Source organism: Heloderma suspectum, chromosome 1 (genome assembly GCF_057233095.1).
Source record: "Heloderma suspectum isolate Gila_16-S chromosome 1, 16-S_ref, whole genome shotgun sequence".
Classification (NCBI taxonomy): Eukaryota; Metazoa; Chordata; class Lepidosauria; order Squamata; family Helodermatidae; genus Heloderma; species Heloderma suspectum.
In genome coordinates, this window is record NC_139458.1 from 225,612,414 (window position 1) to 225,635,836 (window position 23,423).

The following is a 23,423-nucleotide window of genomic DNA, read 5'->3' on the forward strand; positions in this document are numbered from 1 at the left end:
TCATGTCCATAAAGTTTTCTGTGGTAAATTTATGTGAATACACATCATGTGGTTCAGGCCAAATTGAAGTACTTAATTGCACATGGTTAAAATTCCACCTGAGCCATGTGGGAAAGTGCTGCTCACACAAATGGCACGTGGCAAATTGCTCCATGTATGAAGCAAGCCTGTTTATTAAGTGTGTCTTATGAAATTCCACTTGCAAAATCTTTAGAAGATATACAAACAGTATAACAATGCCTTCACATGCAATCAATTGTGTGGAAACCTAGTTTGTTGCCTCAAAGGGCAGTAATAATCAGCCACCACAATGGATCTTCAGGGTGACTATCAGATAACATAGCTACAAGAGCTTGAAGAGGCTCATCCTCAAGTTAAAGCAGTACAGAATCAGATGAAACAATTCCCTCTTCAACAAACATGGAACTTATCTAGACCAGATCAGATCAACATAAAAGTACATATTGTTTCCTGATAAACATAAAATTCCGGTAATATAGACAGCATCTGCCCAGAGCTGGTTCAATAGTTTTCCTGAATGAACAAAGTACTTTCAGGTTTTACAAAAGTGGCAAAGACCAGCTCCATGTTTACAAGAGGAACTGCTGCCTTCATTGATCTAGTTGAAAGTGCAGAGTTATAGAAACACAGATAAATCTGATTAAAATTGAAGATCAGGGCAATACTGCTAGTATACTCAGTATTTCTTGCTAATGAAAAGATGATATCTGCAGGGAGAAGGTCTCTATGCATAGACCTTGACGTGTGTAGGCTTTCCAAACAAGTTGGAACCCTGATTGCACAGGGCTCCAGCTTGCATGGAAGCCTACATGCATCATCTTCCCCCACAGCAAACATCGACATTTAGTGAATAGACCCAGGGGGCAGGACTGGAGAAGCTATGCAACACTGGAGGCCCCATATCCCCTCAATTGTGCAGAGCCCCCTTCATAGGATTAATGCATGTCTTCCTAGCATAGATCTATACAGAAATCAGAATGAAAAGACTTCACACTTGTTATGCCCATTTTGAAAATTAATTCTGTTTGGCATTTAATTTGAATACTTGATCTCTTAGGCACATGGCACCACATAGCTGATTTGCCAGCTAAAAAGATCAGCCTATAAAACAAGGAGGGCTAGCACACTGCTGCACATATGCTCTTCACTGCCACCACTACTATGCCTTTCTCATATTTGCAAGTCCTGCTGAGTTAAGATTTAAGTTAATGGTTAAGTACCTAAGCGCCTATCAATATTTCAACAGACACTGAATTGCAATCACTCTGTGTCTCTTCTTCCCATTTTTTGTAACACCTAGTTCAACACATGATGCTACTTCACCTTGTGCATCTTCAAGTACTTGAAAGGTTGTCACAGAGAGGAAGGCCAGGATCTCTTCTCAATCACCCCAGAATTCAGGACATGGAATAATGGGCTCAAGTTACAGGAAGCCAGATTCCAGCTGAACATCAGGAAAAACTTCCTGACTGTTAGAGCAATGCAACAATGGAACCAATGACCTAGGGAGGTAGTGGGCTCTCCCACACTGGAGGCATTCAAGATGAAGCTGGACAGCCACTTGTCAAGGATGCTTTGACTTGGATTCCTGGATTGAGCAGGGGGTCGGACTTGATGGTCTTGTAGGCCCCTTCCAACCCTGCTATTCTATGATTCTATGATTGCTCAACACCACTACCAACGATGGATCAAAGCACAACAAAATTACATCATGTTACACATAACGCTACAGGTATTGTTTTGGAATACAATCCAGAGAAAGTTAAGAAAACTGAAATCCTGTATCAGTGGGACTTACAGTCTACCTAGATGTTATAAAGAACAGAGGGAAAGAGACATGCAGAGGCAGCAGATCTTTTGGAATGCCTAGTTATACCTTAAGTCTAGATCTATCCTCTAATAAGAACATAAGGAGGGTCATGCTGAATCAAACTAAACACCTATGTAGTCCAACATTCTGTTCACACAGCATTCACACGAGATGCCCTGGGAAGTCTATAAGTATGTATGACATGAGTGCAACAACACCCCGACACCCATGTTCCCCAGCAACCGGTATACTGCCTCTGACACTGGAGGTAATACATTGCCATCATGACTAGTAACCACAGATAGCTTTATCCTCCATGAATTACAGAAACCTGGTGGAATGGAGAGAACCAGTGGGATATGGTCATCTCTGGATATAAACTCTACAGAAAGGATAGGGGAGGGTGTACTGGAGGGGGTGATGCTCTGTACATCAAAGCGGGCATGGTGTCGAGCAGACTAGAACACCTAAAAGGGGTAGGCTCTTCCACAGAAGCACTGTTGGTGACAACACTGGGCTCCAAAACTATTTTAGTGCTAGGAACGTGCTATCATCCCCCAGACCTGAATGCTCAGGGTGATCTTGAGATGGAAAGCAAAATCAGGGAGGCTTCCAAATGAGGAAGTGTTGTAATGATGGGTGACTTCAATTATCCCCACAATGACTGGATAAATACATGTTCTTGTCACAACAAAGAGGTAAAATTTCTTGATGCCCTAAATGACTGTGACCAAGCACAGCTGGTCATGGAACCGACCAGAGGGGAGGCGACCTTGGATTTAATCCTAAGTGGTGTTGCACAGGACCTAGTACAGGATGTAAATGTTATTGAATCAACTGGAAACAGTGATCACATTGCTTTTAGGTTTAAGATATATTTAAGTGGGAAATTGCCCAGGAAGTCCAACACAGTCACATTTGACTTCAAAAGAGGAAACGTCTCTAAAATGAGGGAACTAGTGAAAGGGGGAATCAAGAGAGTGAAATCCCTTCAAAATTTGTGGAGGTTACTCAAAACCACAATAATAAAAAGCTCAGCTAAAATGTATACCACAGGTTAGGAAAGATAGCGCCAAGTCCTAGAGGTCACTGGCATGGTTAACGAGCAGTGTCAAGGAAGCTCTTAGAGAAAATAGGGCTTCCTTCAGAAAATGGAAGTCTTGCCCAAGTGAGGAAAACAAAAGGAGCACAAACTTGCACAAAGGTGATGCAAGCAGACAATAAGAGATGTAAAAAAGGATTTTGAAGAGCATATTGCTAACAATACCAAGGCCAACAATAAAGAATTCTTTAAATGTATCAGAAACAGGAAACCAGCTAAGGAAGCAGTTGGACTGTTGGATGACAATGGAGTTAAAGGAGTACTAAAGGAGGACAGGGAGATTGCAGAGAAGCTGAATGAATTCTTCACAGCAGTTCAATGTAAGCAAGTGTAAAGTGATGCACGTTGGGGCAAAAAATCCCAACTTCAAGAATAACTTGATGGGATCTGAGCTAGCGGTAACCAGCCAAGAAAGAGATCTTGGGGTTGTGGTGGACAGCTCGATGAAAATGTCAACTTAGTGTGCGGCCACTGTAAAAAAGGCGAACTCCATGTTAGGCATAATTAGAAAAGCAATTGAGAATAAAACTGCCAATATCATACTGCCCTTATACAAATCTGTGGTGCGACTACACTTGGAATACTGTGTACAGTTCTGGTCACCACACCTAAAAAAATATATTGTAGAGCTGGAAAAAGTATAGAAAAGGGCAACTAAAGTGATCAAGGGCTGGAGCATCTCCCCTATGAGAGGTTACAACATCTGGGATTGTTTAGCTTGGAAAAAAGGAGGGTAAGGGGAGACATGATAGAGGTCTACAAAATTATGCATGGTGTGGAGAATGTGGAGAGGGAGACATTTTTCTCCCTCTCTCTTAATACTAGAACCCAAGGTCATCCCATTAAGCTGATTAGTGGGAGATTCAGGACAGATAAAAGAAAGCACTTCTTCACACGGCACATAGTTAAAGTATAGAATTCACTACCACAAAATGTAGTGATGGTTACCAATTTGGATGGCTTTAAAAGAGGGTTGGATAAATTCATGGAGGAGAAGACTATCAATGGCTACTAATCCTGATGGCCAGTATCAGAGGCAGTAAGCGTATGTACACCAGTTGCTGGGGAACATGGGTGGGAGGGTACTGTTGTGCTTGTGTCCTGCTTGTGGGTTCCTGGTCAACAGCTGGTTGGCCACTGTGTGAATAGAATGCTGAACTTGATGGACCCTTGGTTTGATCTAACGTGGCTCTTCTTATGTTCTTAATTTGTCCAATCCCCTTTTGGTAGTGAACTCCATAGTTTAACTATGCGCTGTTTGATAGTTTATTCTGTCCTGAATCTCCCACCATTCAGCTTCACAGGATGACCCTGGGTTCTAGTGTTATGTGAGAGGGAGAAAAACCTCTCCCTATTCACTTTCTGTACACCTGTTTCCCTTTACTCTTTTTTCTAAGCTAAACAGTCCCAGACATTGTAACATTTCCTCACCCCGTAGATCATTTTAGTTTCCCTTTTCTGTAACTTTTCCTACTCTACAGTATACTTATTGAGGTGTGGCGAATAGGACTATACAAAGTATTCCAAGGGGCTGTCTACATGGCACTGCTTTCGATGTTCACTCCATTGTAACTGTGCAGCATTGCAGCTGCGCTTCTGCTGCGGTACACACACAATTTACTGCAGACTACCCCAACGGAAAAATCCGCTGTGCCCTGACACATGACCATTAAAGCAAAGTAAACTACGGCAGTCGCGCTGCTCTTTCTTTTACGATTATATTTAATGCGCAGCCACATGAAGATGGGATGAGACACTTCGGGTTTCAGTGGCTGTTTTGTATTTTAGGGGTTCGTTTGTGTCTGTCCATTCCTCTTTGGTAAGAGTCGGGTAGTCTGCTCCTTTGTTACCATGCCAACTGTTTGTACACAATCACAGTGGCAGTCCTTCAGCCCCATACCCTCGCGATGGTTTGCACATGCAAAGGGGCATGCCCACATGAGAGGTATGTGTGTACTCATTCCGAAATGGATCCCTCTGATACAATCACTAAGCACACCTACCCCACGCCCACCACAAACTGCGAAGTCAGTTCGAGGAAGGGACAGACAGCCGAGCAGCCGCAGTAAACCCGCAGCACGCCAAAAAAATTGCAGCAAAATGCTTCTGCGGAAAGCCACACTTCCCCTGTGAAAACCACAGTTTGGCTGCAAAGTGGCGACTGCGTCGTATGTCCCAAAGGTCCTCAGATCACAGCAGCCTCACAGTAAATGGCTCATGCAGATGGGGCCCAAGTGTGATTGCATCATAGATTTGTAAAAGGACAATATGATATTGGCAGGTTTTTTTCCCCAATTATTTTTTCTAATAATGCCCAACAAGGAATTTGCCTTTTCCACAGCAGTTGCACACTGGGTCAACATTTTCATCTAGCTGTCCACTACAACCTCAAGATCTCTTTCTTGGACAGTCAGACCCCATCAGAGCATACATGAAGTTGGATTTTTTGCCCCAACATGTATCACTTTACACTTTCTTACAATGAACCACATTTGCCATATTGATGCCCATTCTCCCAGTTTGGAGACATCCTTTTGGAACTCTTCACAATCCCTTTTAGTTTTGTATTAAGCACCCTAAATAATTTGGTGTCATCAGCAAATTTGGTGACTTCACTGCTCATTTCTAATTCCAGAGAATTTATGAATAAGTTAAAAAGCATTAGTCTCAATACAGTTCTCTGTGGGGCCCCACTGTTTACATCCCTCCATTGGGAGAATGGATTTACTCTTTCTCTTCGCTTTTTGTTCTTTAACCAGCTACTGATCCATAAGAGGATGGACTGGTATCCTCTTATTCCACTACTGCTAAGTATGCCCAGGAATCTTTGGTGAGTGACTTGGTCAAAACCATTTTGGAAGTCCAAGTAAACTAAGATCTAGATGGGATGAATTTGGCAGCTTGTTTCTTGTCACAATTGGCCCTTTGAGAATCACTCATCATCAGTAATTCCTGTACAGATATGAGACAGACTTAATTACTTACTTGCTGCAGAGAAAGGAGATTCAAGGTCATCCAAATTTTCACGTTCATTTTCTAGTTTCTGTGGATCAAAGCAACATGAGGATTAATAAGAAACTGGGAATAGGTATGGACAAATCCCTCGATTTCATATTCTTCAGCATTTGGCTTGTTGAAATTTCAAGTTCTTTCTTTCTTTCATTTTGTTTATTACATTTCTATACTGCCCCATAGCCAAAGCTCTCTGGGCAGTACGTAAAAATTAAAAACCATTAAAACACATTATACGAAGTACAAAAAGAAAAGCATTTACATAAAAACCATGTAACAGATAACCCCCACACAGGCAAAATGTATGTAAAAACAATTTGTTAAATCATCAGCCAAAGACAATCCAAGAACTAATTTAAACTCCTTGTATGCTGCCAAATGCTTGAGAGAAGAGGGCAGTTTTAACCCGGTGCCGAAAAGATAGCAATGTTGGTGCCAGGCGGGCCTCATCAGGGAGATCATTCCATAACTGGGTGGCCACCCTTGGAAAGGCCCTCTCTCTTGTCGCTATCCTCGGAGCTTCCCATGGAGTAAGCACCCAGAGGAGGGCCTTGGATGCTGAGCATAGTGCACAGGTCAGCTCATGCCAGGAGAGGTGCTCCATCAGGTATTGTGGTCCCAAGCCATGTAAGCCTTTATAGGTCAAAACCAGCACCTTGACTTCAGCTCAGAACCATACAGGCAGCCAGTGCATGTGAGCCAAAATCAGCATTATATGTCTGGACCTTCTGCTCCCCGTTATTGATCTGGCTGCTGCATTTTGTACAAGCTGCAGCTAGGGATGTCAGAGAATTCCGCCACGGATCTCGGTGAGGCTGAATGCCAGTGCATTCGGCCCCCCGAAATCTGTGGCGGAATGGCCTGCCCCCGCCCGCGGATCCCCCCCCGGGACGAGACTTACCTGGGGCAGATCTTTCGGGCGGCGGCGGCTCCGGCGGCCGGTCTTCCGACCGGCTGCCACTGCTGCCATTTCCAGGCTTGTGGGGGGGGGGGGGGAGACGTGATAGGCTACGTAAAGATTTACGTAGCCTATCATGGCTGGGTTTAAAAAAAAAAGGAAAAAAAGACGTGATTGGCTACGTAAATCTTTACGTAGCCTATCATGTTTGGGGGTGGGTTAAAAAAAAAACCGCGTACACAAATGGCAGTGGCTACGGCTGCCGCCATTTGCGTTCCTTCTTTTTACCATCTTAATCTACGTAAATATTTACGTAGACTATGACGGCGAAAATAAAGGGGAACGCAAATAGCGTAGCGGGCGCTATTTGCGTCCCCTTTATTTTCACCGTTTTAGCCTACGTAAAGATTTACGTAGGCTAAAACGGTGAATGAAAAAGGGGCGCAAATAGTGCCCGCTACGCTATTTGCGTTCCCCTTGATTTTCGCTGTCATAGTCTACGTAAATATTTACGTAGACTAAGATGGCCGAAAAGAAGGAACGCAAATGGCAGTGGCCGTAGCCGCCGCCATTTGCGTACGCGGTTGTTTTTTGACTGTTTGTTTGCTGTTGTTGTTTACCCAGAGCCCTCCGCGGCCGGAAATCCGGCTGTGGACGGCTCTGGCCTGGCCAGGCCTGGCTGGCTGCTCCACAGAGCTGCCGCGGAGCACAGCCGGCCGTTCGAGGATTCCAGGGGGAGGGACAGAACGCCTCCCCCCCCATCAACATAATCCGTGAAAGGTAAGTCACTTTCGTACATCCCTAGCTGCAGCTTCTGAACTGTCTTCAAAGGCAAGCCCATGTACAGCGCATTGCAGTAATGAGTATTTCTGTCCCATATATGAAGAAGTGTGTGGATTTTAGTAAACTCTTATTAAAAAATAAACCAAAACAAAATTCTCACCCATTTGCACTAGCCAAATTTAATAGGTACAGCTATACCCAGCATGGAGAGGACAATGTTGTTTTCCACAGAGCTGTTAAAGAGCCTGTCAGAAAAAAATGGTGGCAACCCCAATTCAGCCTCACAACCATGGTTGAATATAGGTATTAAAATCCAGCTCAGACATTTAAGGGCTATGCGCTCAAAGCTATAGGTCTGGTGGACTAATCTGTCAGTTTGTGTTTCTCCCACATTATTTTTTTTAAAAATCTCAAGTTCTTTCCATCCCATTTATGAAGAAATGTGTGAGTTCTGGAAAGATAAAATTCTGAAACAAACTAAATTCCAGTCGAGACTGGTGGCTCTGATGTCAGTGGGGCAGTGAATCTGCTCTGGGAATCAGTCAGAACTCTAAAGAAGCTATCCAGGGAGCTTTGCGCCTTGGATAGCTCCTTTAGAGTTCTGACTGGTTGTGACTGAAACCTGGAGTGGATTCACCACCCCGCTGACATCAGAGCCACCAGTCTCCACTGCTAAATTCTCACACATCCCTAACAAGGAACTTTGGTGTTGACTTTCAACAAGTAATTAAAGGGCATGAAGCCTCTTAGGACTGGTATTCATAGTCAAGATAGCTTGATGAAAATAAGGGCCTAGTGAATCTGCAGCAGAGTAGTCATGATTACTTTACCCTATGCCTACCTCAAAACTCAAACTTGAAACATCTGTGATTTACAAATAGAGTTTGAATTAAAGAATAAGTAAATATATTTGCCATCATGTAGAACCAAACTTAATAAAGGGCATTATTAAACATTCTCCTAGGCTCATTTTATTAATTAACAAAAAGTTGGTCACAACTTCATGGCAGGATCATGCTAACCAATGTTAGGTTCATAATACTAAACCTGAAGAAAAAGTCCCCTTTTTGTATGAACTGTTCCACAGATACATATAAATCACATCAAAGATTAAACAGTTTGCTTTGGATGGTCTCTCTGTTCCACTGCCCTCACTGGAAATTAATAGTGCAATCCCAAACATGCTTTATCTGCAATGAATCCCATTAGTTCAGTGGGTGAGCCGATGTTATGATTACAGCCTTAGCAAGGTGGAGGGGGGCTATGACAGCTTGGGTTGTATCCAAATAGCCCCTGGCTTCTGTCAGCAGAATGGAGAGGGGACAATTTGCCTTCCCCCCTGCAGCCTTCAAAATCTGCTCCAGAGACTGGGGGACCCTCTGGAGCAGATTTTGGGGGAAGTGTGTGGCGGGCTGTAGGGGGACGGGAGGAGGAGAACGTCCCATTGCACAAGAGGAAATCTGTTTGCTGCAGCATTGGATTTCGTTTACTATATATAACTAAAAGGCTGTGAGACCACAGAACATGATTCATGAATGAACTCCTGTGTTCTTAAATCACAGAAACGTAACAGCATACCTTAGTTCAAACCTAGGCTACAAGACAAGGTCATCCACACATCAGCTTTTGCAGTCTAGGTAATGGTGCACCACAAGCACAGAGGAGTTGCCTTAAAGAAAGGATCTTGTGGAGCAAATATCTCTAAGGATGCAATCCTATGCATGTTTAGACAGAAAGAAGTCCTACAACTCTGGCTGGGGGATGCTTGGAGTTGTAAGACTTTTTTCTGTCTAAACCTGCATACGATTGCATCCTAAATGACTTAAGCAAGTGAGCCAGTAGCAAAGAACCACTCAGGCTCACCAGCCAATCTGACCTGGGCCAAAATGGTTTCCTGAATAGTTTTCAAAATGTGATCAGTCAGACTGAGCAAAATTCTATTCACCAACTGTAAAACATTAATACATTTTACTGATGCTCAGCCCATCATCCTGTCCGTAATTGTGGCATCTACCTTTTATAATTGTACAATGTCAGCTGATCTAACTATGCCAGATGTGTTTGTGAGCTGCTAATAACTAGAATTGTACAAATAACTGTGGGATCCATATCATGCTACAGTTAGGTTACAACACAAAGGAATAATAATACTTAGACAGATTTATGCAGTTACTACACTGTGGGAGGTAACTCTGGTTTATGTTGTCTCATACTGTCCCTGATCTAAGAGGTATAGAAAGGCTGCTTTCAGATGGATGGCTTCTAGTGTTACCAGTCAAAAGACATTGTGCAGCTATTCCATCTTTCCCTCCTTAAACATTTTTTGTAGTAAGAAAAAAGATGAAAGAAGTGGTGGAAAAACACAGGAGGCTTACAAATGGAAGACAACATTGTCTGGATCCTCCCATAAAATTCTGTGAATGAGGCAAGGTGACTGCACAATAAAAACCTCAATTGGAAACACCTTAAGGCTAAACAGAGCCTAATGACTGGGACTCAGGAGATCTGGGTTCTAGGTCCAGGTTCTGGCCATGAAGCTCACTGGGTGACTTTGGGTCAGACACTGACTCTCAGTCTAATCTGCCTCACAGGGTTGTTATGAAGGTAGAATGGAGAGGAAGAAAATCATGTAAGCCCCATTGGGTTCCTTGCAAGAGGAAAAATGGCAGGATATAAATGTAATAAAATAAATACATACATATAAACACTGCATATAGCAAGTTTTACCAGAGGCCTTCTCTTAGGGCTGATCTACCTTGTGCCCGCCATCACAATGAATTCGGTGTCCCGTCAGGTTAAACGCTCTCACATTAAAACGTGATTATTCACACTCACCCATTTCCCCTGTTGCAGTGCTTCATCGAATGCGCAAGCTCGGTTCACACTCGAGTGCTGTGCTGTTTTCCTGAGTGCGCTTGTCTGATCACAGATGCTAAGTGGAGTCAACCCTGGTCAGTAGTTGGATGGGCGACCGCCTGGGAATCAGGCTTCCTGCATTGAGCAGGGGGTTGTTAAATCCCTTCAAATGAGACTACGTTTTACCCCCACCTATCCCCCACTCCGGATGTTTTTTTTTTAATTAAGGAGTTATCCTCGCAGAATCGGGGCTTCTCGATGCTTTCGCGATGTTTTTTTTTTCTAATCAAGGCATGATCTTCGAAGATTCGAAGTTGTGAAGCTTCACAGCTTTGAATCTTCGAAGATCATGCCTGAATTAGGGAAAAAAAAAACATTGCAGAGAAGCCCCGATTCTGCGAGGATAATGCAATTAAAAAAAATAATTAAAAAAAAAACACATCTGGAGCGGGGATAGGAAGGGGTAAAACTTAATCTCATTTGAAGGGATACAACAATCCCCTGCTCAGTGCAGGAAGCCTGATTCCCAGGCGATCTCCCATCCAAGCACTGACCGGGACTGACCCTGCTTAGCTTCCAAGATCAGACAAGTGCATGCACATCCAGCCCTTTGCTTGTTGCTGAGGAAATGGGGGCTGCTGAGGAAGCTATGCGATCGGTAGCCGGAAGAAGACATGGGCCCGTCGAGAGATGTGATTGGACAAGAGGGAAATACAAACACTGTCGCATATGGACAGGCGAAGGAGAGGACTACGACTGGATATGGTAGCAAAGGCAGAAAATCAGAGCACATTAAGGGGAAATACCGGGATATTAGAATATTGAAAGCGGGAGCACGGAAGTGGGAAATTCTGGTTCCAATTCAAGGCAGCTACTGTGTAGTGTGAAAGGTGGGCGGTGAAACCTCAGTGGAAGCAAGAAAAGGTGGTAAGTGTAGATCCAGCCTTACAGTTCCTTTTTGTCCCAATACTGTTATTTGCTATGCATATATTCCTCCTTTAGATTTCTGTTCAATTTTTAAAAGGTATAGATATGGAGCTGTGCACAGTTTTACTGTGACATATATGTATATACACACTAGCAAATGGACCTGGCTTCGCACGGGTTGGGAAGAGCCCTTTGATACAATGAAGCCTTACATACCTGTCAGAGTTGGAGACATTGTGTAGCAGCCATGTCGGGGGTCAGACTAAGTGGTCTCATGTTCTTGCTGAGCTAGCATAGTTTGGCAGGAACAGCAATGTAGAGACTTCCCCTGTCAGCAAGCCGAATTGCACAACACAGTCATGATTTTGCCTTTTTGCTTACTGCAAGACTGTATCCTTGTTCTCAAGATAGAATGTCCTATGGCCCATTTCCTGTACTATAAACAACTGTACCAACTGTAAAACCACAGGAGAGGGGGTGGGAGAAAGGGTCGCTTGTGTGTCATCATCTCTATAAAAGTAATGTGTGGCTATGCCTCGGGGCTTTTGGCTCTTTGGAAAAGATTCCAGCCTTAAGCCCGCACGTTAAATAAAGAATACTCATTTTTCTTTACTCCGTGGTCTCTCTGACTCTGATTTCTACTACAATTGTGCCTGCCCCATCTGAGTGAAGCCACACCCATTGGAACCCCTAGGCATGGCCTCTGCTATGGAGTTACCTGTGTATTGTATTTATATTACTTTTCAGCCAATCTCAGTTTTTGTTTACTAATTGCTATTAATTTTATAGTGCTTTTTGTATGGTTAAAATCTGCTCACTGTGGTGCTGAATCATCATGCCATGTTTGGTTGAAATCAATTAAATGGTATTGAAGCCACAAATATTTAAAATTTTTGATTGGTTGCCATTTTGTTTCAAGATGGTGGATGAAATTTTCACTATGCCTGAAACCATCCCAGATGTAGGTAGAACAAATCCTAAAAGTTTAATAATAATCTGATGTAGAGTTTTCAAGTCCATACAAACAAACATTTCCATATAAATATAAATATAAATATATGAAGAACATAAGAAGATATGTGCACCCACACACATTACTCTTTGTACCCACTGGCCTTGTCGGTGAATGCCAGGGTGGCGTATAATAAGACCTCACTCATCCATGATTTGATTATGGATGAGGGCTCCCACCTGGTGTGCCTCACCGACATCTGGATGGGTATGCTGGCTGGTATAGATCTGACCCAGTTTTATCCACCTGGGTACTCTGTACAGCACCAGGTCAGGCTGGAGAACTGGGGTGGGATGGGGGAGTTGACATGATCCATAAAAGTTCAATCCTCTTCACTAAGAAACTCCTCCATTCTGGGACAGGCTATGAAGGCCTGTACCTTGTGTTGGGCTAAAGAGACAGACTGGGTGTTGCTATTGGTGTACCAGCCACCTTGCAGCCCAATGGCTTCCCTGACCAAGCTGGCTGAGATGGTCTTGGATGTGGTTTTGGAAAACTCTAGGAGCTTGGTCTTGGGGGATTTCAATTTCCATTCTGAGGCTGCTTTAACAGGCCCATTTGGGACTTCATGGCTTCCATGACAACCATGGGGTTGTCTCAGTTTGTCATTGGCTCAACACATAGGGCAGGGTATACCCTCAATGTGGTCTTTGTCTGAGGGAATGGGGGGGCAGTCTGGATATTGGGGTGGTGGTCATGGCCAGACCACTTCCTGGTGAAGTTTGGTCTCATGCTGCCAGTCCCTCTCTGAACAGGTGAGGGTCCTGTTAAAATGGTCCACCATCAGACTTCACAGAATCATAGAATAGTAGGGTTGGAAGGGGCCTACAAGGCCATCGAGTCCACCCCCTGCTCAGTGCAGGAATCCAAGTCAGAGCATCCCTGACAGATGGCTGTCCAGCCTCGTCTTGAACGCCTCCAGGGTGGGAGAGCCCACTACCTCCCTAGGGAATTGGTTCCATTGTCACATTGCTCTAACAGTCAGGATGTTTTTCCTGATGTTCAGCCGGAATCTGGCTTCCTGTCACTTGAGCCCATTATTCCGTGTCCTGCACTCTGGGATGATCAAAAAGAGACCCTGGCCTTCCTGTCTGTGACAACCTTTCAAGTACTTGAAGAGCGCTATCATATCTCCCCTCAGTCTTCTCTTCTCAAGGATAAACATGCCTAGTCCTTTCAGTATCTCTTCATAGGGCTTTGTTTCCAGTCCCCTGACCATCTTTGTTGCCCTCCTCTGAACCCTCTCCAGTTTGTCTGCATCGTTCTTCAAGTGTGGTGCCCAGAACTGGACACAGTACTCCAGATGAGGGCTAGCCAGTGCTGACTAGAGGGTAACTAGTACTTCCCGGGATTCGGAAGCTATGCTTCTATTAATGCAGCCCAAAAGAGCATTTGCCTTTTTTGCAGCCACATCACATTGTTGGCTCATCTTCAGCTTGGGATCAACAACAATTCCAAGATCCTTCTCGCTTGTCGTGTTGTTGAGCCACGTATCCCCCATCTTGTAACTGTGCATTTGGTTTCTTTTTCCTAGGTGCAGGACTTGCCATTTATCCCTATTAAATGTCATTCTGTTGTTTCCTGCCCAGCGCTCCAGTCTATCCAGATCACTTTTCTGTTTCTGTCTTCCAAAGTATTAGCTATCCCGCCCAATTTGGTGTCATCTGCAAATTTGATCAGCATTCCCTGCACCACCTCCTCCAAGTCATTAATAAAAATGTTGAAGAGCACTGGGCCCAGGACTAAGCCCTGCGGTACCCCACTCGTTACCTCTCCCCAGTTTGAGAAGGTCCCATTGATAAGCACTGTTTGAGTCTGACTCTGTAGCCAACTGTGGATCCACCGGATCGTTGTTTCATCTAGCCCACTTTGAGCTAGATTGCTCATCAGGATATCATGGGGCACTTTGTTGAAAGCTTTGCTGAAGTCGAGGTATATGATGTCTACAGAATTCCCACGGTCCACAAAGGAGGTTACTTGATCCAAAAATGAGATCAGATTCATCTGGCAGGATTTGTTCTTGACAAATCCCTGTTGGCTTTGAGTAATCATTGTTTTCAAAGTGCTTACAGATGGATTGCTTTATCATCAGCTCCAGAATTTTCCCAGGGGTTGATGTCAGACTGACTGGTCTGTAGTTCCCAGGTTCCTCCTTTGTACCCTTTTTGAAGATAGGGACAACGTTAGCCCTCCTCCAGTCATCTGGCACTTCCCCTGTCCTCCATGATTTCTCAAAGAGAATAGATGGCGGTTCTGAGAGTTCTTCTGCCAGTTCCTTTACTCCTCTAGGATGCAGTTGATCTGGCCCTGAAGATTTGAACTCATTCAAAGTAATTAGGCATTCCTTGACCATACGCCTATCAATCTCAAGCTGCAATCCTGCCCTTTCAGCCTTCACTTTGCCTTTGCCAGGGGGGTCATAGACCCTCTTTTGGGAGAAGACTCAGCCAAAGTAGGAATTGAGCACCTCTGCCTTTTCTTTGTCATGTGTTATCATTTTGCCATCCTTATTTAATAGCTGAACCACCATTTCTTTCCTCTGTCTTTTACTATGCACGTAGCTGAAGAAAGCCTTTTTGTTGCTTTTAGCATCCCTTGCTAACCTCAGCTCGTTCTCAGCTTTAGCCTTCCTGACACCATCCCTGCAATTCTGTGCTACCTGCCTGTACTCTTCCTTTGAACCTTGGCCTTCTCTCCACTTCCTATATGTGTCCTTTTTTGTTTTCAGGTCACCTCTAAGCTTTTTGTGAAGCCACATTGGCTTCTTCTGTTGTCTTCCACCTTTTCTTCTTGTTGGAATTGTTTGTAATTGTGCCTTGAGAATTTCCTTTTTTAAACGCTCCCACCCATCTTGGACTCCTTTTCTAGTTAGAGTCGCTTGCCATGGGACCTTACTGATCATTGTTCTGAGTTTATGAAAATCAGCTTTCCTAAAATCCAGGGTACGCGTTTGACTGCACTCGGCTTTTGCTTCCCTTAGAACCAAGAACTGAAGTACAACATGGTTGCTTTCCCCCAGAGTTCCTGTAACTGCTACTTGATCCACTAAGTCATCTCTGTTGGTTAGGATCAAGTCAAGGATAGCTGATCCTCTAGTTCCTTCCTCTACTTTCTGTAGGAGGAAGTTATCCGCCACACAAGTCCGGAATTTCCTGGAGGGGCCATGTTCTGCAGAATTTGTCTCCCAACAACTATCAGGGACACTGAAGTCCCCCATTACTACTACATCATGCTTCCTTAAAACATTGGCTATTTGCTTTTCAAAAGTTTCATCCTCGTCTTCTCCTTGATTGGGTGGCTGGTAGTAGACTCCGACCACCAGGTTCCTTTTATTCTTTGCTCCATTTTTTTTGATCTTCTGGAACCCAAGGGATTCCTGAATGCTTCAAAGAATTTTCCATTAGCCAGAGCTGGCAATTCTGCTGAGGCCCTTGTCGTGCTGTGGAATGGCGAAGCATGAAGAGCCATGATACATTTGCTCCTGACACCTCTTTGGCACTGTGGAGTTCAGATGGTTCCCTGGTTTACTAAGGAGCTTTGAATGATGGAGCAGGCTAGGAGACAGCTGGTATGCAGGTGATGCAAGACTTGACATGAAAGTGACCGAACACGCATGAGAGTGTATAATTGCACCTAGTGTATGATGGTGAGGGCCTCAAAGAAGGTTTACTTTGTTGCCTCCATTGTGTCCTTGAGTAGCCATTCAGCTGAGCTTTTCTGAGTGGTCTAGGGGCTGCTTTAATTTACCTCCATGAATCCAGCATTGGAACTCTCACTTGAAGCCTCATTGTGACGTGTTTGCCAAACACTTTGAGGACAATATTGCTCATCTTCATGCCAACTTGAACACCATTATTGATACTGTGTTTAATGAGGTGTCCAGTGGTCTTGTCCTGTTTTGCATGATCAGTTTTTGGAACCTGAGGATGTGGACAAGATACTTGCATCTGTGCAACCCACCACATGCTCTCTTGACCTGTGCCTGGCTTCTTAGAGTTAGCTGCATGGGACTGACTGGATGCATTATAGTAGTGGTGAATGCATCGTGGTACGATGGTGTGGTACCTGCTGCGCTAAAGGAAGTAGTGGTGCCACCACTCCTGAAAAACCCCTCCCTGGATCCAGAGATTCATGCCAACTATTGTCCAGTCACAAATGCCTATTTTGGGGGTAAAGTGCTTGAGAGAGTGGTGGTATCCCAGCTGCAGGCACCCTTGAATTAAACTGATTATCTGAACCATTCCAGTCTGGGACAGAATCAACCTTGGTCCCCTTGACAAATGATCTGCAGGAGAGGGACAAGGGGAGTGGAACCCTACTAATTTTTCTTGATCTCTCGTTATCTTTTGATACCATTGTCCTAGATTGCCTCCATCAGTTAGGGGCACTATTTTACAGTGGTTCAACTCTTAGTTGCATGGTCCCTTCCAGAGAATAACATTTGGTGACTGTGCCTCACCCCTTGACAGTTGAACTGTGGGGTGCCACAGGGCACAATTTTGTTCCCAATGTTATTCAATATCTATATGAAGCCATTGGGAGTGGTCATTAGGAGATTTTGAGCAAGGTGTCACCAGTATGCTAATGACATCCAGCTCTACTTTTCTGTGGCATCTGAATCAGGAGAGGCCATGTATGTTCTGAGCAGGTGCCTGGATGCAGTTATGGGTTGGATAAGGGCCAAAATACCAAAGCTGAATCCTGACAGAGGCTCTATGGATGGGCACTTCCTAAGTCCAGTAAGTCAGGTGTTTGCCTGTCATGGATGACATTGCACTCCCTCTGAAGGAGCAGGTAAATAGTTTAAAGGTGCTCTTGGATCCACCCTTATCACTGGAGGCGCAGGTGACCTCAGTGGCCCAGAGGGGCCATTATCGCCTTCGGTTGGTGCACCAACTACACCCATCCCTGGATAAGAATCACCTAGCCACAGAGGATGCACTGGTATCCTCACAATTAGACTACTTTAAGGGCTCTATATGGGACTACCCTTACACATGATTTGGAAGCTGCAGCTAGTGTAGAATGCAGCAGCTAGGATACTCAGTGAATCACCTGGCTATACACATATTACAACTTTGTTAAAAGAACTGCACTGGCTGCCTATTAGCTACAGAGTCATGTTCAAGGTATTGTTGTTACATTCAAAGCCCTAAACGACTTTGGACCAGGGTCCTAGCTGACCACCTTCCCCTGTATACACCAAATCAATCCCTGGGATCTTCCAAGGAGGCCTTACTGGTTGTTCTATGACCAACAGTGTGTCGTCAGGTAACGGCACATAAGCGGGCCATCTTGGTAGTGGCCAACCATCTGGAATACTCTCCCACATGTATTTCAAGAGGCAGAAACTATGCAAGCTTCAAGTGCCTCCTGAAAACACATTTTTTCACTCAGGCTTCCTGGACTTGGAAACGATCATGACCGTGCTGTTTTACTGCTTTTGTTGTAATGTTTAAGGTATTTTACTGTTTTTTTAAATTGTTTTTTATATTGTATTGTATGTGTTTTTATGTAAACTGCTTGGAAAACTTGGGATGTCAAGTGCTATAGAAGCCGCTTCTATACATACATACATATGGCTTCTTAAGAAACTTATATGGAATTATTTTAGGCCAGAAATCTGGAAGGTATTAGAGGATAAATCAGTGGGCATTCAGGGAATCAGATTTTTAAAAGTTTTGAAAAAGAAAAAGGTAAAGGAGCTGGTAAAGGAGCTATCAAAACAAGTCCAGGATAAAGTTCTGGAGAATCACCGATCAGGGTTGGGTTATAAAAAAACCCCCAAACTATTAAATCCCCTGAGCACCATTAAGTCCATTATTACAAAATGGGAAGAATATGGCACAACTGCGACTCTGCCTAGACAGCTTTGGCAGTATAGAAATGTAAACAACAACAACAACAAGAGAAGGCTGCCACCAAAACTCAGTGACCGGGTAAGGAGGGCATTAGGCAGAGAAGCAACCAAGAGGCCAATGGTAACTCTGAAGGAGCTGGAGAGATCCACAGCTGAGATGTGAGAAACTGTCCATGGGATAACTATCATCTGGACACTCCACAAAGCTGGGCTTTATGGAAGAGTGGTGAGAAGAAAGCCATTGCAGAAACCCCCCCACATCAAATCCCATTTGAATTTTGCCAGTAGGCATGTGGGAGACACAGCAAATATGTGGAAAAAGGTTCTCTGGTCTGATGAGACCAAAATTGAACTTTTCCTCCCTACTGCAAAACGCTCTGTGTGGTGCAAAGCCAACAGTACTCATTGCCCTGAGAGCAGCATCCCCATGGTGAAGCATGGTGGTGGCAGCATCATGTTGTGGGGATGCTTTTCATCGGCAGGGACTGGGAAACTGGTCAGGACTGAGGGCAAGATGAATGGAGCCAAATACAGGGCAATTCTAGAGGAAAACCTTTTTCAGTCTGCAAGCGACCCGGGACTGGGGCAGAGGTTCACCTTCCAGCAGGACAATGATCCTAAACACACAGCCCAAGTGACACTGGAGTGGTTTAAAAACAAGAACCTGGATGTCTTAGAATGGCCCAGTCAAAGCCCAGACCTCAATCCAATTGAGAATCCATGGCAAGACTTGAAAATTGCTGTTCACCAACAGACCCCATCCAACCTGACAGAGCTTGAGCCATTTTGCCAAGAAGAATGGGCAAAAATTGCAGGATCCAGATCAGCAAAGCGGGTAGAGACTTACCCCAAAAGACTCACAGCTGTAATTGCTGCCAAAGGTGCTTCTGCCAAGTATTGACTCAGCGGGGTAAATACTTATGCAGCCAACAAATGTCAGTTTGTTTTTAATTAACTTCTGTGCCACAATAAAAATATTTTGCACCTTCGAAGTGTTAAGTATGTTATGTAACTCAAATGGTAAACATGCCAATTACATCCACTCTAATACCAGGTTGTAACCTAACAAAATGTGGAAAAGTCAAAGGGGGTGTGTGTGAATATTTATGCAAGGCACTGTACTTTTAGACTGAAAAGCTCCTTGAAGGAGTGGTCCTGTGGTAAAATGTAGGCTGCATAAAATCTGGATGTAACATGATTGGCAAGGGTGCTGACTTTGCCATTCTCATTGCTGATCCCTGAGAGTCCAAAAGGTAAGTTCAGCACGGATGATTGTAGGGAGAAAGAATAACTGTGGTGCAAAATCTCCATTGTAGTCAGTACATTTTTAAAAAATCCTCCACTTCCAATGCAGTGTTACTGCACAAAATCAACAGTATGGGGACTTGGCACCTAGAAATGCCCTTAGAAAAATAATCTTACCTTCTCAAGGAGTTTGAGTTTCAGTCGGGTCACGTGATCAGCCACATCAGAATCCATAATTCTGATTATGTTGGGACGACAAGCTGCTCAAACAATGAAATATTTTACTTTAATATGTATTTCCTTTTTCTTCCTCCAGCATCCTTGTTTTCCATAAAGCCTCCCTCAGTGATAGTTTCAGACTGAAATTGCAAGGGAAAACAGAACTCTCTCATGTCCAGCCCTCTTCACTGAGCCTCTTGCACTGTACACTCAGTATGGTTACTAAGAGATTGCTCTGCTTGAACAACAGCAGTCTTTTCTTAAGGGTTGCTGGCTTTTCCCATTCCACAAGCCCAGCCCTGTTCGTTGCTAGCATGCTCCTCTAAATAACTCTGTTAAGCCCAGGTAACGTAGTAGCTATGTTCATATCGTTTACAATCTAAACAACACCTCTCCAAGTATAGGCACTAACCTGGTTCATCCTTGGTGAGCAGAGAAAGCAACAAAAACTAAAAACCAAATTGGCTGAGGTTGTTCCAATTTTATCAAGTTAGAGTTTCCAGCTAAGTGTTTCCTAACCCACATTCAAAAATACCTTACTCCAGAAAGTCCAAATGGGAAGAACATATGTCAGTCAGAGCTACTGGATTTTCTGAAAACCATTGCCACGTTTCCCTATTTCCCAGCATTCCCTGACATGAAATTCAAGTACATTATGCATTACAAATTCAAGTACATTGCATTATATATAATGATCTACTCCAGAAGATTGTCTCAAGATAGCTACTTCCACTGATGAAATACATAGCTGTCTGTGTGGGAAAAGGGCAATTGTTGCATGCTTGCTATTCACAGTACCAAAATGAGCCGGGTGAAAACTACATTTTAAAGCAGCCATTTGTTGTTTTAAAACAGTGCTGGGGTCTCCTGTTGCACTCAAGAGATGTTTGAAAATAGCAAGAAGAGGTTCAGAACTGAGGGGGTTTCCCCACTCCATTCTCCGTAGTCTTCTCGGACTGTGGAACTTTGAAAGCCATAAAAAGTAGTGTTGCTTTTCAGACAGTGAAATGTCCTCTTCTAGGCAACATGATCTCTTGCTGCTTTCTAAACTCCATGCAGGAGAGGAGAATTTCTCTTATTTGCACTGAATCTCTTCTTGTTGTTTTTCAGTGTTGAAAGTAACAGAAAGCCTTCAAGCCACTTCCCCCCACTCCCATTCCCACTCAGAGCACTAAGCAAGCAGCTCCAAATGATAAAAACAATTATTTTTTACAGTGCTTGCACAATTTTGTTTTATTGTAATTGCACACATAATCATTTGTTTTAAAAACACAACTAATTCCAGGAATGAACAAATTCAGAAAGCAATTAAGAGGCTGCTAATACTAGTAACAAGTGCTGTTTTTTAGAGAAAAAATAACAAGCAAATGATTCACATGGGAATATTGCAACCTTGTCTGAAAATTACTGGACAGGGGCAGTGTTACAGTTAGTTCATGGGAAGTTTGACCACAGCTAGCCTTAGGATCTCCACAGCCTACAGTGTGGTTTCCTGTGCGCCTTCCCCCTCCCCCATTGCTGAGAGCAGGTGTGTTTGCTCTCTCGCTCCTGCCAGTGTTATAGAACATAAATGGACTGAACAAACTCCTCTTTGAAATTATATGCTTCACCTGCATATTATATGCAAGCATATTGTGAGTAAAACCATTTTACCTTTTCTTTACCAAAGATGGGTGTGATCTCTTTTATTATCCTAAGATAGCCTTGTGTGCATGTGGGATTGGTAAATGCTCATTCTGTTTTGACTTTTTTGTTTTTTCTCCGCTAACCACCTTTCTAACAGAAGGCATCAATACTAAATAATCTTCATCATTAACTAAGGCAAAATTATTTAGTGTTGTGGAACACACAATGGCCGTGCAAAAGGAGGTGCATGGCAAGCAATTTAGAAAGTGGGATATCTCCAACGTGCCGTCCAAATTTCCTGGGATCACTGTTTCCATCAGGTGCCTCAATTTCACATTCCTATCCACACCTGAAGAGAGACTGAACTGTTATCACACTCTTGTTTTAAAAGTAGGGAAATACATGGAACAATCACTAGAAAAACACAAGCTGATTACAAAATGATATCATCTGGACTCCCAGTAAAACGTGAACAAATGAGGTATGGCTGTTCCATGATAAATATCTTGTCTTGTGGAGGGGTGGGTGATGACATCACCAAAAAAAATGGCAGTATAATTGGAACCTCCAGTTTCCACCACAGACACTTTCAAGTCTAGAGAGATCAAAAGTGGCTGAAATTGACAACATGGAGTGAAATCTGACAGGTCATGCTCCAGAGTCCCTCAACAAACATACACACAGAGTGGAGTTAAAGTGTTTTGGGAGCCAAGAAACAGCTATTCAAACAGCTCTTCATCGGATGAAGACAGTGACCCTAGAATGGTGCCTAATCAACCCAAGATAGTGGGGAAAAAAGGAAACAGGAACCTCAGGACTACTGCAGGAGCTTAAGAGGGATTTCAAAACTGACTGATCTACTGCTCTCAAACCATTAGAAGAAAAAAATATCAGGACTAACAGGCACAGTAAATGAAATCTCAAAAGCAGCCAGTGAGGCACTTGACATGGGAATAACGAACTAAATTGACGTAGAGATTAAAAATCTCTGTCAATTGCAAGAATGTTTCCAAGATGTGGAAAACCACAGCAGACACCAACATGTGCATGTTAGAGGACTGAAGGAATTTGTCAGCAGGATTTAACAACTACAATGATAATGTCGTTAAATATGATCTTCCCATATATAGTAATCAAAGTATCTGATCTGAGAGGGAACATAGAGCATCACACCAAAACCGCAGAATGACAGCTGGCCAAGAGACATTGTTATCACATTTGTTAATGGAGCCATAAAAGATCAAATACTGCAGGCAGCTAGAATTCTGAAGAACAGGGGATAGGAAGGCAGTAATTTACAGTTCTTTCAGTGTCTATGCCTTGAAAACTTGCAGTGCAAAAGGTCCTAATTCCTTTTGTTACTTCACAGACACCTTGCCAAAAAGAAACGTAAACTACCACTGAGGCTTCCCATTAAAGCTGATAGTTTCTAAAGAGAACACCACATTTGGTGGTGTTATCTTTAGAGTGGGGTGGTCATGTACACATTTGAAAATTGTGAAGATAACCAGGGTCAACTCTGGTCTATTACAGTTGGACATAACAATAAACAACAAAATGCTTAAAAAGTTGGATTTCTAAATCTAAACTTATCACAAATGCAAGGCTTAAACAGCAAACTGGCAAGTACAGCTGAACTTAGAGGAAAAACATTACTGGACTTCTTTAAAATTAAAGTTAGAGAAGCGGGCCTACCAGAAGAAGAAATAAAACAATCTTGCAAGATGGTACCGGGCCAGCAGAAAACTACGAACAGATCCCCAGCGGAGGAACCGCTAGAGTGGAGAGCTGAACCGGCTTCCCAATTTACCAAGTTTAAAGAAGAAATGTTAGAAAACTGGAAAGGCGTTTTGGAACAAAAACTGGAAGACACTAATGCTAGAGTAGAGGTTGAAAGTACAGCCTCAGAAGCATTTAACCTTGCAGCAGCAGCAGCAAAGAATAAAGTTGAACAATTACAAGAAAATATTCAGATTAAGATGAAATTAGAACAAGCAGAAAATCAGAGCGGACATATTAATGTGAGAATACGAGGACTGATAAAATCGGCAG

General features: G+C 43.4%; 1 protein-coding gene across 1 annotated transcript in view; it reads right to left on the reverse strand.

The window, feature by feature from the left end:
- The window catches only part of C1H21orf58 (chromosome 1 C21orf58 homolog), a 31,864-nt gene extending 12,017 nt beyond the window's left edge, over nucleotides 1-19,847 (reverse strand). Inside the window, exons 1-2 of the mRNA XM_084830264.1 lie at nucleotides 19,704-19,847; nucleotides 5,919-5,976 (exon numbers count right to left, since the gene is read on the reverse strand). Coding sequence (XP_084686390.1) covers nucleotides 5,919-5,976; nucleotides 19,704-19,760 — 115 coding nt within the window. The 5' untranslated portion in view covers nucleotides 19,761-19,847. The remainder of the gene's footprint in view (nucleotides 1-5,918; nucleotides 5,977-19,703) is intronic.
- Nucleotides 19,848-23,423: the final 3,576 nt, after the last annotated feature.